The sequence below is a fragment of the Garra rufa genome, chromosome 2 (genome assembly GCF_049309525.1).
Source record: "Garra rufa chromosome 2, GarRuf1.0, whole genome shotgun sequence".
In the NCBI taxonomy this organism is placed as follows: domain Eukaryota; kingdom Metazoa; phylum Chordata; class Actinopteri; order Cypriniformes; family Cyprinidae; genus Garra; species Garra rufa.
In genome coordinates this window covers 31,656,777-31,675,874 of record NC_133362.1, presented here as the reverse complement: position 1 = coordinate 31,675,874, position 19,098 = coordinate 31,656,777, and the positions used below count along the sequence as shown (strand labels likewise).

Genomic DNA, 19,098 nt, shown 5'->3' with positions numbered 1-19,098 from the left:
TGTTTGCAGTGCGTTTGTGTGTTTGCAGCGCGTTTCTGAGTTTGCAGAGCGTTTCCGTATTTGTGTTTGCGTTGCGAGGATTTGCAGCGCCTGTGTTGTCAAACTGATGAAGATGTTTTCTTAATTTGTTGTCGTTTTTTTCTGTTTGCATGTGTTTTCTTGTTTGCAGCGCGTTGAGCTCTCTCGGCCACCGTATATTCCAGCTAAAGTACAACAATACATAGTATAGTATCGTGATACCATGCAGTATTGTTAATTAAAAACTCAAATCTACAGAATGAACCAAATTTTCATAAATACGTATGCTTTACATTGATGTATGGTTTGTTAGGATAGGATAATATTTGGTCGAGATACAACTGTTTGAAAATCAAGAATCTGAGGGTGCAAAAAATCTAAATATTGAGAAAATCGCCTTTAAAGTTGTCCAAATAAAGTTCTTAGCAATACATATTACTAATCAATAATTAAGTTTTGATATATTTACGGTAGGAAATTAACAAAATATCTTCATGGAACATGATCTTCACTTAATATCCTTATGATTTTTGGCATAAAAGAAAAATCGGTAATTTTGACCCTTACAATATATTTTGGCTATTGCTACAAATATCCCCATGCTACTTAAGATTGGTTTTATGGTCCAGGGTCACATATATGTAAATGAAAACAGACGATATTTTCCTCTGAATACTTTATTAATAAGAATGAATGACTGGCTATTGTTACCAATCAAATGAACACAGTGTAGTATAAATTCATCGGAGCACTGTAAAATAGCACAGAAGCTGCATTAGCTGACATTTAGATGTGGTATTAAAGAGATAGTTCACTCAAAAATGAAAATTCTGCTATTAATTATTCAGCCTCATGTTGTTCCCAACCCCTACGACCTTTGTTCATCTTCAGAACATAAATTAAGATTTTTTTTTTTGATGAAATCTGAGAGCTTTCTGACCCTCCATAGACAGCAAAGGTACTACCACGGTCAAAGCCCAAAAACATCGTAAGGACGTTGTCACAATAGTCCATGTGACATCAGTGGTTCAACCTTAATTTTAATATAGTTATGAGAAGAATTTCTGTGTGCAAAAAAAAACTAAAATAACATCTTTATTCAATGATTTCTTCTCTGCCAGGACAGTCAGCCGCCGTTATCAAGAGAGCATTTGCACTGCAGTGTCAATTGCATAAATAAGGTATGAGATTAATGTTTTAAATATAAAACTGAATGTAGAAATATGAAATGCTTGGAGGGGAGTAATTATATGCCTACTTTTAAATGGGGAAAAAAAAAACGGCAATAGGTAGCAGTAAGCCTTAATGATTGAGTCACTGAATCATTTATTCAAATGATTTGTTCAAAATGAATGATTTATTCAAGTACAAAGCCAAATGACAGTTTTTTTGTATGACTATAAATCATTCATTTGCTCAATTTGTTCAAAATCACAGATTCATTCAGAAATTAAACAAAATGAGTGTTGCTTAAGGAAGCACAACTGTTAAGTTTTAAAAACTTTTCATAGGTGAAATAAAGCTAAAACAGAAATACTGATAATGTTGTGTCTCAAATGTCATTTAATATTACCTTTTTGTTTATTGAACTTACATGTGCAATCGTGCTGATATTCGGAAAAACGTTTAAAAAATACAGTGGCATCGCCAGTATTTTTTAAACTTTAGTATTGCGATACTATATTACCAGTATCCGCCTTATTTTTTTCCCGTAAGAGTGGGCAAAGCTATTTGTAAATTTTATGGGTCTGGCTTCCAGTCACATCTACGTCCAACAATTTTTAGCTGTACAAAACAGTTTGTTTTGCTGCTTGCACATTGGTGTGTCTTACCATGTTATTTTAATGTATTATCTTAATTATGAACACAGTGGTTTGTAGTGCAAACAGTTTTACCGTTTACTGCACGTTGTTATTCTTCTCGTTATTTCCCTATAGCGGCTAATGCACCGGAAGTCTTGCCCACAGGCTTACTTCTGCATTTAAGAATACTGTGTAACCCTAGTTGTTTGTTATATGTAAAGTCAAGTGTCACCGTTTTCAGGTCCAAATGCTCTATCATATCTTGAACTGCACGCTTAATAATTAAAAGATTGTGATTTCTGATTCAAACACCCACGTGACTTATTTCTAAATCACAATGATTTGGCCATATCTATTAATCCTTTGACAATGGCATACCAAAACATTCAGATCTTTGCTCACGCTGACTGACAGAGAGAAAGCAGTTAATGTGTTTAGGTATGAAACAGCTTCACAAACAGTTTTTTCAAACACACAGTATTATTTCTTATTTCTCATTCATATTATCACAGAAGTACTGGAATAAGTTTATAGTTTGGATATGAATACTTATGTAGCGATCAAAATAAAGTAAATCTCCTTTTGAAAGTAATTGGTGCTTTATATTTCGATTATGTTGATTGTATCGCCTCTGGGCGGCAACAAGTGATTGTTAAAAATGTATCATTAATGTGTCATTAAATCATTCACTCAAGAGATGAATTCAAAAACGCTGATTGATCCACTAATGAAACAAGTGAAGTATGCGCGAGTCATTGAATCATTTAATCAAACCATCATTCTAATTATTTAAACCATTTTAAACAAAACTTTTGTCACAGCCTTTAGTAAATGACATGTTATTTTGTTTAGTTCAGATACGTGGGAGAAACATGATCTTCATTTAAGACCAAAAAAATGTGATTCTCAAGTTATCCAGAATCATGCAGCTCTAATCAGATCCCAAAAGCAAACAGCGAACAGCTCTGCTACTGATAAACATAATCATAACCTTTATCTCCACAATAAAATCTCAGATGGCTAGACAGTGATTTATCTTTAAAGTTTATTGTTAAAATTTTGGTGTACGGGATACAATGATTCAGAGACACAGTGCTATAAATAAATAGCACTCATAAACAGCTTGTGAGATAGCGACACACTTCTGGTGCTTCGTGAAAAATATGTACGGTAAGTTATGCCCAATTCAAATTTGATTTTGAGTGCTTTTATTATTCATTTTCCTGACATATGAACAAACCATCAGTTTTACACTTTGCAGTCCACAGTTTGAACGCCCTGCAAGTTGTCGAAAGGATATTTTTTGGCTAAATTAATTCAAGGTATGTCTGAATAATTAAAGTTTAAGTGTTTGAAGTAATATTTGATTTTATAAATTACTCTTCTTGGGGATTACTGATGTGCTGAGGTCGTTCTAATATGTTTGTCTCTCTCTTGCATTTTCTTTTGCGTAGCAGACGTTTCCCCAAGTCCATCCTGAAGCAAGCCTTTATGCATCAGTTCTTGATACTTTAATGTGACTCTGAGGAAGACTCATTCACATAGAAAAGTGGCCCCTGCTCATATTTTCACCCCAAACGCATCCTGACAGAACACTGCAAGGTCAAGCACTCACCACAGAGCACCATGTAGTCATATGATGATGACGCACACTCCAACACACTTGTGTAAAAGCAACTTCTTTTGTTTCAGTTAGTGAGTCATAGACATGGACATGATTAGTTCAGGTATATTTAGAAGCTTTTGATTGAGTAGCAAAACAAGCTTATAAAGACCAGCAAACCTTCAGGGTACTTTAAGGCAGTGTTAGTGTGGCACATAAAGGTTAACGGTTTGGCCTGCAGTTTCTTTAAAACATCTGGACTACTTTTAGCACCGAGGACAAAAAGTAGTATCCTGAGCCACATAGTCTAGATGGAAAACTCTGTCCTTGCACTTGTGTGTAACACGATCAATCTAAAGCACTTTAAGTGGAGGAAAGACTTTAAAATAATAATCTGTTTGGATAGGCTAAATTTAATTTAGTGTAGTGCTTATATCAAATACGATTTTTAGCCATCCGTCTTTCCTTTTTACAATTGAGTTAAGATAGAGTCGGGAAGAAATATAGTATAAATATAGCTTCAAGTCGCAATATACGAGGTCTAACTTGAACAGCAAGAAGTAGGTAATTAAATGCTTAGATGTAAGACAACTGACATGAAGATTTGGAATGAGGAATTTAAAAATGACACTTGTAGAATAACGGATCATATAACACAACAGACAAAATCAAACATCAACTTAGGCCTTTATGTATTGAAAAAAACAAAACACTTAGCAAAAGAGGAGGAGTCCTTTGTATTGAGTACAAAAAAAGAAGCAATATGAATGTACTACAGATAAATACAGACAGATGAGTGTAAGTTTCTCATCAAAAAAATCAAACATGAACTCACTCAGAGAAGCAATGTGAAATATTCCAAGAATATTTTAAATACTCCTGCCGGACCAATTTAGATTAACTGTACTAAGTAAGAATCAATAGAGCTTTAGGAGCATTGCGCTTGTACACCTGAATCAAGGAGGTCAATAACACCAGGAGAAAGCTATCAGTTAGAAATCCCATTAATTTCAGTGGCAGTTGCTTGCCTGGCATGTGACCACCTGGAAATATGCAATTTGAAGTCTGCCATTGCTCATGGGAACTCCATTTTAATACCGTTTTTGAGCCCGTTTTTTTACTCTGGAGAAATAGGAAAATAACATCACGACAACATTGATTTGTTGATCACACCACAAGTACATGCACAATCCCAAAGCCTTCACTGGTGACGATCCCGAGATGTGACGTCAAAGGAAGCAGACAGGGACAAATAAATTTGTCCATTTCATGCTTTTAAGAGCTCTAAAAAGGGTCACCACCAAGTCAACTACTGTACTATAATGGAATACTTGCTATTTATATGTTTGCTTGAAGAAACTTAGTCACTACTTGAGCTGTCCTTTTTAGTTTTTTTTTTTTTTTGCAATTCAGATGTTTTTTGAGATGCCACATTTTACAAAAAATATCAAACAAAGGCGATTTATGCTTCATGAGAAGCTGGATATGTGTGTAAAATAGAGAAGAAGTTATAACTGCATGAAATAAAATAAATATAAGAAGCACCAGAAGCAATAAGGCTAACAAGGTGTAGGGTCACGTCTATTTGAGACGGGCAAGAATGTGATTTGAGATGACAGTAACACTTATCAAGCTGTACGATTTATATTTATTTTCTTTGGAAAATATAACCAGATATTTAGTATGTAAAAACATTTGAGCAGCATTTGACAGAACATAAGAAAAGAAAAGAACGTTTTCACACAGTTCCACAGACTTCCACTGAGTCACAAATACAGCCCCTGGAACCCACAATGTCAAACGGCTTCTTGCATTTTAACATCTTTACAACAAAATGGCAGAAAACTCTCCGGTTCCCCTGGAGGTTCTGCTAAGAAGAGGATGTCCCAGGAGAACAGGAATTCTGAGCAAAACCAAACACTTCACAACACAGCACTGCCGAGGCTTTTTCCAGTAGATACTTTGCTTATTGGGGAAGACAACTTGAGTTTTTGCAGCGTTTTGAAAGGTAATTGTAATGTATCTGTAAATAGATATATTCATATATATATATAGAAATATACCATTCTCTCCCACAAATATGAAATATATACAACAACTTGAACTTATTCACGTCTACACTGTCCAGGTAATGCTTTCCACAGATGAAGCATCGCAGAAGACGCGCATTATACGGTTTGGCGTTTTTCTTTTTCTTTCTCTTTTCATTGGGATAGCACATGTAAACTCTCATGATTAAATACATCCTTTGCATGTTTTGCAGCACAGATACCCAAAGACTGACAAAGTCCAACAGACACGCATACGCAACCATGCAACCCCTGAAATCCTCGGTCATATATAAAAAGTTTAGATCATCTTCATGTTGACTCGTCTGGGCCCGCTTGTTTCTGTAAGTTCTGAGTTTGCGCCTTTCCGCTTTCGTGGGACGTACTGAATGTCCACGCTACCTCTGTGCTTCCCTTTGCCACGGCTCCATGCAAACAACAACAAGAAACAGAACAAGACGACACCCAGGAAGCTGAGGCAGCCCATTGCGGTGGAGACCAGGATGGTGGTGAAGTCCAGCACCACCCTGATGGTGTACTCCTCCGTGCCATTAATCAGGGAACTGTTGTAGTCGGAGTCGAACAGAAAGCTGCGGTTGGCGTAAAGGGCTCTGTCCCTGATTCCCGAGGTTTTAACAGCGAGTGTGATGGACAGAGTGGCATTGCCCGCTGGGTTCGATGCCACACATACATACATGCCGCTATCCTGAGGCTCTGCCATGCGGAACTCAAGTGAGCCGTTGCTGTGGACGACCATTCTTCCTGTACTCTTCGTGGTAATGTGCCGCCTGTGAGGTGTTAGCCATGACACAGAAGGAGGTGGAGCACCATCCGCACTGCAGTATAGCCAAGCTCTCTGTCCTTCTTCTGCTTGTGACGGGTAAGTTGCCATGGAGACAACCCTGGGTTTGGTGCAAATAACGTAGCGAGAGATCTGGGTTTCCATCAGGTCCCTAAGAGGCTTCCCAGCCAAGGGAGCAGGAGCACTACATTCAGGTTGAACCTCACCATACAGCAAAGGTTGAGTCCTCTCCAGGAGCCAGCGTAGACGACAGTCGCACACTAACGGGTTCTGACCAATCAGAAGAGTCTGCAGGGCCTCAGAAGCAGGAAAAACACTCCTCTCGAGTGTGGAGAGACGGTTGTAACAAAGGTCAAGAAGGCGCAGTGAGGAGGCTCCTTGAAAGGCTTGGGGTTCCACGTTGAGCAGGTTAGACTGTCGCACACGTATGACTTCCAGCCGGTCCATTCCTCGCAACCACCCTGCTGGCAGAACACGTATACGGCTGTAAGACAGGTTTAGATGCGTTAGATACAACAGATGCGTCACCACTGGAACGGATGTCAAGTTGGTGTGGGTAATGGACAGTGTGCTGAGGTTCAGCCCCTGCAAAGCAGATGTCGGAAAACCCTCTAGCAAAGGCCAGCGGTCCACTTCCAGGTGTTTCAGTCGTGGTAGACCCTTAAACGCGTGTGCTTGAAGCTCCACGATGCCCAAGTCCCGCAACCTCAGGCTGGTTAGACCGTGCAGATGTGCGAGAGCATGTGTGGGTACTGTGCTCAGGTTGCATCGCTGCAGCGTTAGAGAGCGCAGGGACGCCAGGCCGCTAAAGGCCCGTGGGGCGATAAACACTAGCTCATTATCACTCAGCTCTAGTACCCGCAGCCTCCGCTGCTCCTCAAAGCCGTAGTCCAGCAGAATAACAAGACGATTTTGACTGACATCCAGCAGAGTGAGCTCGCTGAGGCCAGCCAGAGCGCCGCGCGGCAGCAGAGTCAACTGATTGCTGCGCAGTCGGAGCAAGCGTAGCCGCGGCTGAGCGCGGAAGCTGCCAGGTTCCACAGATGACAACAGGTTATTGCTGAGGTCCAGCTCCTCTAGCAACAGCAGCGAGGAGAAGTTCTGTGGCGTCACAATTCGCAGGCGGTTTTTACTGAGGTCCAGTGCCCTTGTCTCTATAGGGATGCCTTCAGGCACCTGTGCTAACCGCCTGCGATGGCATGACACAGAACGCGTGGGCACAGAGCACTCACAGCGGGCAGGGCAGGCGTGGGCGGGGCAGTGAAACAGGAGGAGTGGCAGGAGGGAGAGCCCCAGAGCACAAGAGAACGGAGAGAACAGCATGGCCACCTACAGAGAGACAACAGAGAGAAAAATGATATAAATGAGCGAGATGGCTGCATGGTTATTTACTCAAAGTAATGTTAACATTCACATACATATGTGACCCTGGACCACAAAACCAGTCATATAGATACCATTCATATAGATTTATATCATACTAATCAAAAATTAAGTTTCAATATATTTACTGTAGGAAATTTACTAAATATCTTCGTGGAACATGATCTTTACTTAATATCCTAAGGATTTTTGGCATAAAAGAAAAATCGATAATTTTGACCCATACAATGTATTTTTGGCTATTGCTACAAATATACCTGTGGTCCAGGGTCAAATATACTCACACTGTAAGTCATTGTGCAAAACAGGTCATTCTACAATGTCATTTTAAATTAAAATTATGGGGTATGGTACATGCTTGTTTTCAAATTTTTGATTGTTTTTTTGGGGTGTATTGGTATATTAAATTGAGCACAGTTCAGTTTGTGATTCCAGAAATTCTTCAATAAAAACAATAGTTAATGAGGGGGACAAAACAAAATATGAATTCAGTTAACATTCAGATTTTTCTCTTTTCCTAATTGAGATCCAGAAGGTGTTTCCATTGTGTTTTAATGCGCATTTTGACGCATCAGTAATGCCAAATATGGAGAAAAAAAAAACTTAATTCGCAAGAAGTTTTACTTGTGTGAAAAAAGGGTCAATGCGAACAATCAGACATGGAAACGCATTTGCTGAATAAATTCCTCCAATGCGCATCAAAAAAGTCAAGAGACTTTGTGTTATAAGACGGCATAACCTGATTAATCAGCGAACTGATCTTATTGCACAGCATCTGAAATGTAACAACAAAGTCTGCCGGTAAAGTATTTCTGTATTATTGCCTCCCAGAACTCTCTTACATGACCAGTGTTAACTTTGACACAAAATTTTGAGTCGTTTGACTAAAATGCCATTTAGTCATATTTTAGTCATCTGAATTGTTTTAGTTAAACTCACAACTTTGGATGGAAACCCGGATTCAATTTTTTTAATAATATACACAAATGAAAATATAATTTTTTTTTTTTATCCATTTATAAAAATGTTTGATAGTAAAAGTTAGGGCTGCGCCCCTAAAAATGCTCGACCAAAGTTTGATTAGTTGCAGAAAAAAGATTCGACAGGAAAATGCGACTTCACGCATCCAAATGCTCAACTATCATTCATCAACCTCAAATATGGCTCTCATCTGAAATAAGTAGTAACAACTTTCTCAGTCTCTGTAAACTTGAGCACGAAACTCTGTGTATACTTGCCTTACAGACATGAAAAATATGTTAGAGAGCGAAAGGTCTACTTTCAAATGAACCAATTCAGATGGAAAACAAATATTCTCAGATTTTGTAATACTACTTTTTGCGTGCGCTTTTTTAAGGTTCATTATTATGTTTTATATGGTTTATTAATAAACATGCAACTAATAGTTGACTAATGCTTAAAATGAACGACTACTAGTCAACCAGAAAAAACTTTAATCAAGGGCAGCCCTAGTAAAAGTTGGCATCAGCTGTTTATTGTTATGTCTATACATGCAGTATGTATGCAGCATGAAGGACATAAGCCTGGGTTTTGTAGAACGACCCCTATAATGCACATACATGCACGTCATGTCCTTTGTTCCATCCCAATTTCCCAACACCTCCTCTGTGCAAGACCTCTCCTGATTCTAGCTGATAGGAACCCTGTGGTGCATCGATCGTCTCTTTCTCTGTCTCTCATATGCGCACACACACACACACACACACACACACACACACACACACACACACACACACACACACACACACACACACACACACACACAAAACCTGCTTTCAGAAAGACATCTCCAAACATGCCATAACCATGGAAACCCCATGCTCCCTTGGCACAAGTCCTGCTTTGCCAATCGAAATCAATAATGGAGGAAAGCAAAAGGCAAGCATTCCACAGGTCTGTTAGACTCGGATCACAAATGTGTAATTTAGATTAGATACGAAGACTGACTTCAACCATGCCTGTATAAATGTTTTATGCCTATGTGAAAATCACAGGGTAATTAGAGAGGCAGATGAGGGAGAGTACTTATTAACTGTAAGACAATAAAATAGCCATACAATATAAATCAAGAATTGTGGGAACCTGGGTACTTATCAACATGAAATGTGTTGAAATACACCCCCTATTTCAGACAATATGAAAATCGAACAGAGAGCTTCTCAGATAATAATCACAAGCAGGGGAGCTTTTAAATTTTCTGAGGTATCTATCTTGCATGAGAATGCATCATTTAAGCGTGCATCTAAACTACCGCCATTTAGTCTTAGTAATTAAAAATGAATGCCTCCATCGTAAAAGCTGAAGTCGTCTTTGAAATGGATGATTACTTCAGCATCTCTGATTATATACATCTCTCTATGTTTCTCGCTTTTAGCCTGTTTTTTAATATTTTAAATACTCCCTTAGACTCCCTTGCATACTAAAAGAAAATGCAATTCTCGTTAATATGAAAGAGACATGAGTGTAATAATTGCTTTGAAAAAATAATTATCAAAGGGCATAATTTGGGGAAAGGTTACATGTACATATTCTCAATTAATTATTAATAGAATAGAAGCATAAAGGCATCTGTTTCCATTATTGCTCTAAAATGACCATAAAGAGAAATGGCCATAATCTTGGACTGAAAAATGGGGCAGACAATTTTCAGTGAACTGGCAAGCCACCATGGAGCGCTCTAATAACCGATATAGCTACAGATTGACCTGCATGCATGGAATAGACCTTGTGCCTAGTTTCCCTGCAATGTATAATTTAGAAGTGGCTTCACTACGTTCAATAATAATCCACTGTGCATTTTTACTATGTTTTTCTTAATTGTATAAACTAGGGCTTCCAGTTGAACGCGTTAACTTAATAAATAACTTATGAAAAAATAACGTGATTAAAATATTTTAACGCAGTTAATGCACTGGCTCCGTAGGGCAACAACTCCATAAATGTGGTTATGCCCTAAAATTCAAGATATTGGTGCAAAAAATGCCCGTTTGAGTTATGTCTCATATTTATATAATACGATATCACACAAGCAGGGAGAGCAGTATTACAGGAGAGATTATTTTGTCCCGAATATCACGAGTTTAAATGTGATTTTATACAACAGCTAAGTAATAAGATCTTGATATTGTGTTTTATTTTAGGGTGTGTTCACACACAGTTTGGTTCAGTTGGTTCAAAGGAAAATGATACATTTGGTCCTGGTCCACTTAGCGTTCACACTAGCATTTTTGACAGCGAACCTAAAGTTATCAAACCTAAAGGCATAGTGAACCGCACCAGAGTTTGTTTGGAAGAGGACCAAGACCCATCTTTTTAGCGGTCTCGGACTGCTTGTTTGGTGCGCACCAGGGTTCGGATGGCAGTGTTTACGCTTACTCAAACGTACCACGCTAACAGAGCAATCACACCAGAGTTTGTTTTAATCAAACCAAACATGACAAGTGTGAACACACCCTTTATTTCTGAATAAATCCGCATTTTGAATGAATTGTGTGAACCAGTGATTTAAAGGCTGATTCATAAAAAGAGCAGTTTACTTAATTTCTGAAAGAATCAGCTGTTTAAACGAATCGAATGAAGACATTTACCACCAGCTTTAGTTTCTTATTTAGAGTATAATTTCATAATAAAAAAAATAATAAAAATTAAAGGGATAGGCCCAAATAAATTTTATTCTGTCATCTTTTACTCACCCTCATGTCGTTTCAAACCTTTCTTTTGTAGAACATAAAGGAAGGTATTTTGAAGACTGGTAACAAAGCTGTTTTGGTTACCAATAACCTTTATTGGTTGAACAAAAAATACTAAGAAGTTTCTCAAATTCTTTAATCTTTAAATTCTTATAATCTTCTTTTACATTCCATAGTTTATGTTAGTATGTTGTAGCTTGAATGTTTATGTGCAATAAATTTTGTGTTGAATCAAAGCTAGAATTTGTAATGTCTTCTTGATACTTTCTCATTTAACACAAAAATAGCTTTAAATAATCTTTTGTGGGTATTTTCACAGTCAAACTTATTTTGCGATTAATTAGATTAATCTACACATCATGTAATTAATTCGATTACATTTTTTAATCGACTGACAGCCCTAGTATAAACCTATTGAGTGCATTTAGACTGCACAGTTAAATACAGGAACTCGTTAAAATCACCAAGACGAAGTTTGAGGTGCAAATTCATTAAAAATCTATTTTGCCTCACACTGGCCTAAATGACTCAAACCCTGTATGAGGAACACAGGTTGCCTCATTCAAACGCTGATTAGTAAGATCCGGGCTATGCTTTTCTTTGAAATCCATATCAATACGTGCGCAAAATCTACTGCCACATTCGTTCTGCTTTTCAAGGAGTGTGACTGCAAATGTCCTTGCTTGTACAAGAGAAGCATTTCTCAACCTTGGCAGCGCTCAGTTTCATTCACAACTCCATCAGGATTGTCGCGACGCAACACGTCAAATGTTGGCCTGCCAGCGTGAGTGTCAGAATGAAGACAGAGGACGCGTCTGGGTGGAACATCAGGGGGCAGCGCTAAGCCTGTGGTTCGTTACGGGGAGCAGCTCACTGACAGGAGAAGTTCATTAAGTTTTAATGAGTTAATAATTCAATTCATCCCAGCCAATCCACTGACAGTATCAGCAGCAGGGGAGTGCATGAGCGTTGATGTAATTCTTGATAAAGGTGTCTGGATTAGAGATGCATTTCGAAGGCAAAGTTTATCAATTAATCATTACAAAGTCCTCTTTTTGGGAATGGAGATAAGACATTATTTGAGAGGCTATGTTGTCACACAGCGGAGAGCAGATTCTTCTCGGTCTTTCGGAAAATCTTTATCTCACAAAAGCATCTGTCACGCTCTCGACAACACACAGACAAGGCAGCCGAGTTTACCACTCTGAAATACGCTGAATGATCATCACTTACACATAGCGAATAAATTGGGATTTTGGAGGTTGGGGAACTCTAATCTGCTGGTGATTCCAAATGGTACAAAGGTATTGCAACCATATGTTCTTTTTTCCCCAGACTTACCCTGGCCAGGATTTCTATATTGCCTAAAATATCCAATCATTGCATGACATCAAAGTACAGTGAGAGCTCTAGAGAGCAGACGGCTCCTTATGCTTTCGAGTCAATCACTCTTGCGGTACTTTGATGGCATATACCAATCGGAATGCGCAGCGCTGATTCAAGTTGAACACACCTAATATACACGCATATTTGCATCACTTTGACCATTCTCTGTAGATACCACCTCCTCACGCGCCACAATTGGTCGATTATGTGCAATGCCTGCATGTTATTGGTTAAACTACACTACCAGTCAAAAGGTTTTTTTTGTTTTTTAAAGAAGCATCTTCTGCTCACCAAGCCTGCATTGATCCAAAGTACAGCAAAAACTGTACAATTTTGAAATATTTGTACTATTTAAAATAACTGTTTTCTATGGAAGATCGCCACTGAATAAAAAAGGTAATTGCGACATTTTATCTCACAATTTGGACTTTTTGTGAATTTTCTCAGAATTGTAAGATATAATTGTGTGTTATAAAGTCAGAATTGTCACAATTCTGACTTTTTTTTTCTCAGAATTGCGTGATATAATTTTACAGTTGTGAAAAATGAAGTCAGAATTGTCGCAATTCTGACTTTTTTTTTCTCGCAATTGAGAATTTGTATCTCGCAATTCTGACTTTATAACTTGCAATTGCGAGTTTATATCTCATTATTTCTATTCATAAGTCAAAATTGTGAGTTTGTATCATGAAATTCTCAGAATTGCAAGATGTTATTGATATTAATACTTTTATTTAAAGACATTTATAATGTTACGAAAGATTTCTATTTTAGCTAAAAGCTGTTCTTCTGAACTTTCTATTCATCAAAGAAACCTGAAAAAATTCTGCTCAGCTGTTTTCAACAGTAATAATCATAATAAATGCTAAAAATTCAGCTGTGAAATCAAAGGAATAAATTGCATTTTAAAATATATTAAAATAGAATACGATAGTACAGTAGGAAGAATACGGTAATACGGTAGGAAGTCAAATTAAACTAAATGTTGATAATGTTAAAACAGTGACAGGATTCACATAAATAAGCAACTGAACATCCGTTAAACATACATACTCAAAAGTATGTACAAAAGAGTACATACTTTTAGGGTGTAGTATAAGGCGGCGAATTGGGACGCAGCAGTAGTGTAAATAATGAGAGGCGAACGCAGGTCTATACAGATAAAGGTGGCTCTGAAGACAACAAGACACTGTGGAAAAACAGTGTTTGCATTGCCTTCCTTCTGATCCCAATGTTAGTAAAGAGTAGGTGAACTTTATTTTTAATAAAGATTCAGACCACATCAGTAAAAACTTGGACCTTTTTCACTTCATTTTATCGCTGATTCGTTTACAAACAAGGCACAATTCGTCGCGGGATTTTCAAAAAGATACTAAACGACAATACTGTTCCGACTTCATTGGACCCGGCAGTAATGTCGCACACAACTGTTTTCATTACATGGTCACTATTGCTTTGTGTCTTCTTACAGATTGTTTGATATGTATTGAGTTATTTATGCAATCTGTGAAGAATGTAGGCTGTCAAACATACACAAGTGTTAGCCAATCATAGCAGTGGGTCTCTATTTTCGGAGTCTACAATCCACCATGCCTATTCAAACAGAGAATAGCTTACTATTTCTAAATTATGATGTTTTTTTCATGTAAAAATCTTAATTAACATTATAAGTGGACCTCCGAGAAGAGTACAAAATAAAAGGCAGTTAATAACCTCTTTAAAAGAAAATAACAGATGTAATATTATATATTTTTTATTTTTGTACAATAAAAATAAATCTTTTATCTGCTCTGTGTAATGCAGATGAAATGTGTTTACTGAACTGGAACATAATCAAAATGGAATGTACTGACAAACTGACAATATATGTTTTTCTTTTTTTCAAATCAAAGATGCCAGAATGTCCAATTTAACCTTAGCTAACACCACATAAAGACGTAAAACAATAGGGGTGCGCAGAGATCACACTATAACACCCCCTGGTTTTTGCTTTGAGAGAATGTACTGTCCTCTTCTAGCGTATCAAAATAAAGATCAGAGCGTTTCCTCATACATTGCAGGTGAGCTGTGGAAAACAATCTGGTCGTGTCTCCTCATTGCTCTACATCAGCGTCTCACTTCTACAGACAGCGATTGTGAAGCCTGCGGTTTCTCTTACTTTGAGGACATTCTGCAGATTAACTTGGGTCTAATTTTAGTTTATCTAATTTTAGTCTCATCCATTTTTCATTGAGTGAAACCACCACAGCCACTGAGAGCGCAGTGTCCCGTCTCCCACCGGGCGCGAGTGCGTATAGGCTGTGTGTCTGAGTTATTTGAGACCGAATGGGGGAAAAGGCAAAAGTTTGTTGTTGGGGATGTTTGTGAAGCAGAATGAAGCATGCATATGTACATATATCAGGTTGAGAGCGTGTGTGTGCTGACCTTGATCCTTCGGGGTCTTTGGATCTCATGTTTAATTCAGCGCTACAGCACGAGCTTGAACTACATTTGGTGATCATTTCATACAGAGGTGTCTAAGTGTAGGTGCCAGGGGCTGTGTGTGTTCCCTGCGTGTCGCTTTCAGATGGCACGCTGTAGTATCTCTACGATGCTCTGATCCAGCCCAGTGGAGCTCTATTGACTCCTGCTATTGATCTCTGCGTTATTACACATTCGCTTCTTCACACGTCTCTCACATAGCACAAGACTGAAACCCCGTGTAGCTCTGCACCCATGGCAACCGAGCTGTCAATCAAACCCTTATCTCTGAATGTTTCATATCCCTAGAGCTCAGGTGAGAATCCACTGAATACTTTAATAATACCCAAATGATTTTGCCAGAGCGCACTGCTTCACTCATTCGAGTTTCTGTGCTGTTAGGATGGCCGTTTCCCTCACAAGAAGGAAGTATGGGGGAATACGGTGTTTCCTGCATGTTTGCATGCTGTCAGCTATCCTTATTGGTCTAAATGAGCATGTTTATGCGCGTGTTTGTGTACATCTGCGGCTGTCTCGCTGGCAGCGCTGATGCAATGTGTTTATGTTTAACAGACATTCAGTACGCAATCAGTAGGGTGTCTGGGCTCAGCTGCTAATACCTTAATTTAGGATGTGTTTGTCAAGCCCGTCAGCATTTGTTCTTCAAATGACAGGACTTTTAACGTAGAGACTAAGAAGCGTAAAATACAAGCACACAAACATTTATACACCCAAAGCTCAATATTTGCCATTTTGAGATAAATAACCTTGTCTACTTGGTCGATTAGCGGAAGTATTCCTTCTCTTCTGTTTCTTTTAAAATCTCTTTTGAAAAAAATTATAATCAATACAGAGCTACACCACTACAAACGGTGAAGGGGCTCATTAGAAATGATTAGAAATGGACAAATTTGTTTTATAAGATTTTATATTGGTCTGCCTCAGCGGTCTATGGAAGCCCGTTTCCGCCACTGAATAAAAAAAAAAAAGGTTATTGCGACTTGTTCTTTCACAATTCTGACTTTTTTCTTAGAATTGTGAGATATACAATATATAAACTCACAATTCTGAGAAATAAAGTCACAACAGTGTGATGTAAACTCACAATTGTGAGTTTCAAAGTCAGAATTCTGAAATATAAACTCGCAATTCTGAGAAATAAAGTCACAACTGCTTGATGTAAACGCACAATTGTGAGTTACAAAGTCAGAATTGCGAGAAACAAACTCATGATTGCGAGAAAAGTTTATATCTTGCAATTCAGATTTTTTTCTCTCGCAATTCTGACTTTAACTCGCAATTCTGAAAAATAAAGTCGCAACTGCATAATATAAACTCAATTGCGAGTTTTAAAGTCAGAATTGCAAGATATAAACTCGCAATTCTGAGAAATAAAGTCGCAGCTGCATGATATAAACTCGCAAATGCGAGTTTCAAAATCAGAATTCTGAGACATAAACTCGCAATTCTTAGAAATAAAGTCACAACTGCTTGATGTAAATGCAAAATTGTGAGTTACAAAGTCAGAATTGCGAGAAACAAACTCACGATTGCGAGAAAAGTTTATATCTTGCAATTCAGATTTTTTCTCTCGCAATTCTGACTTTAACTCGCAATTCTGAAAAAGTCGCAACTGCATGATATGAACTCAATTGCGAGTTTTAAAGTCAGAATTGCAAGATATAAACTCGCAATTCTGAGAAATAAAGTCGCAACTGCATGATATAAACTCAATTGCGAGTTTCAAAATCAGAATTGCGAGATATAAACTCGCAATTCTGAGAAATAAAGTCAGAACTGCATGATATAAACTCGCAATTGCCAGTTATAAAGTCAGAATTGCATGATATAAACTCACAATTCGGAGAAATAGTCGCAACTGCATGATATAAACTCGCAATTGCGAGATATAAACTTGCAATTTTGAGAAATAAAGTCAGAATTGCATGATATAAACTCGCAGTTGTGAGAAATAAAGTTGCAACTGCTTGATGTAAGCTCGCAATTGTAAGTTACAAAGTCAGGATTGCGAGAAACAAAGTCACGATTACGAGAAAAAACTTTATATCTTGCAATTCTGAATTCTGAGAAAAAGTTTATCTTGCAATTCTGACTTTATTTCTTGAAATTGTGAGTTTATATCCCGCAGTACTGTAGTTATATCTAGCAATTCTGATTTTAACTTGCAATTGTGAGAAATAAAGTCGCAACTGTGTGATGTACACTTGCAATTGTGAGTTATAAAGTCAGAATTGTGTTATATAAACTCGCAATTCTGACTTTATTTCTCGCAACTCTGACTTCATAACTCGCAATTGTGTGTTTACATCTCACAGTTCTGAAAAAAAATCAGAATCGTAAGTTTATACGATGCAATTCTGAGAAAAAAAGTCAGAATTGTGATATAAAAAGTTGCAATTACCTTTTTTATTTTTTAGGAGGAGAGTATTCAAATGAATCATGTAACGCGATTTAGTAACGTTTGCGAACATCAAATTACTGGTCTTTGCACCATTATTTAACGCCCTAAAAAAGCATGTCTTAAAGCAAGCAGTAATTTGCGCTGCTCTCTTTTATGGAATTGCACTCTAACACTAATTTGCGAGAGAAGGTAGCAAAAATTTTATATGTTATTCAATAGAAATGACAGTAATAAATGACAGTAATATCCAGTGATGCAAACTACTTTTTTGTTTTCAAATACAGTATGATAATTTTGAATTGAAATATGGATTACGTGATGTAACCATGTAATTCCTAAATTAATATGTACAGTTTGTACGCTGTATAATAGTTAAATATATATATATATATATATATATATATATATATATATATATATATATATATATATATATATATATATATATATTATATATATATATATATATATAATTATCTTACATTATAAAAAATTCAGTTACTGTTATACATTGAGTATGTTTAGTATAATAATTTATCAGTTTTAATAGTTTTTTATAATTTTACATTAAATATTATTATTATTATATATATTATATATCACATGTAATCTGGATTATGTAATCAGATTCCAAAAATGAAGTACTTGTAATTAGATTAAATTACATTTTAAAATACTCATAATCAGACTACAGCTACTTTTTATTGATTACATATTCCCACAATAGCAATAAACTAGCAGTAAATAAATAAAATATTGATTTTTTTTTTTGTGATTTTGATTGATTTTTTTTAAAAGCCTTATTTTAATTTGACATTTTTATGATTTAATTAATTATTATCTTATCATTTTAACTCCTTGTAGTTCCTTTACGAACCCCAGTTTGGGAAACCCTGATAATGTAATGTTAAATGCACTTCATGGTGTTAATAACAACAAACGGAATATATTTTCTTACTCTTTGTATTTTTAAATCAATATGGTACAAGACAAATGGATTACGTTACTAAATAAAATTTTGTCATGTAATTTGTAATCAGTAATAGTATACAATTTGTAAGTAATCTGGCTATCTTTGTTAATTGCTATTATATTATTATATACTGTATCAATATATGGCTATTAGTTAGCCTGCTTACAAGATGTTAAAACCTTTTTCATGCAAACATTATGTGTATTCTCTGTGTAATTAATATAAGGTCAAAGCTATGCACAATGACATTAGTAAAAATGTACTTTTTTCAATTTCAGTTCATTTCCGTATACGTTTTGTCTGTTCTAAAGAATTATTGAACAGTAATCTCTAAACTATCACAAAATAAAACTATCAGAAAATAACAATACAATGTAAATCTTGAAGTGTGAAGCTCAAACGCCCTCAGAGGAAACACTGATATTATGTAAGGAAAGAGAAAACAGAAAAAAGAATCCAAAGATATAATAACAGAAGCTGGTGAGGAGAAT

The 19,098-nt window shown here is 36.7% G+C and overlaps 1 protein-coding gene across 1 annotated transcript in view; it reads right to left on the bottom strand.

Moving 5' to 3' along the window:
- Positions 1-5,057: 5,057 nt before the first annotated feature.
- lingo2b (leucine rich repeat and Ig domain containing 2b) overlaps positions 5,058-19,098 on the bottom strand; it is a 23,721-nt gene continuing 9,680 nt past the window's right edge. The window contains exon 2 of the mRNA XM_073835105.1: positions 5,058-7,602. Coding sequence (XP_073691206.1) covers positions 5,773-7,596 — 1,824 coding nt within the window. The 5' untranslated portion in view covers positions 7,597-7,602 and the 3' untranslated portion in view covers positions 5,058-5,772. The remainder of the gene's footprint in view (positions 7,603-19,098) is intronic.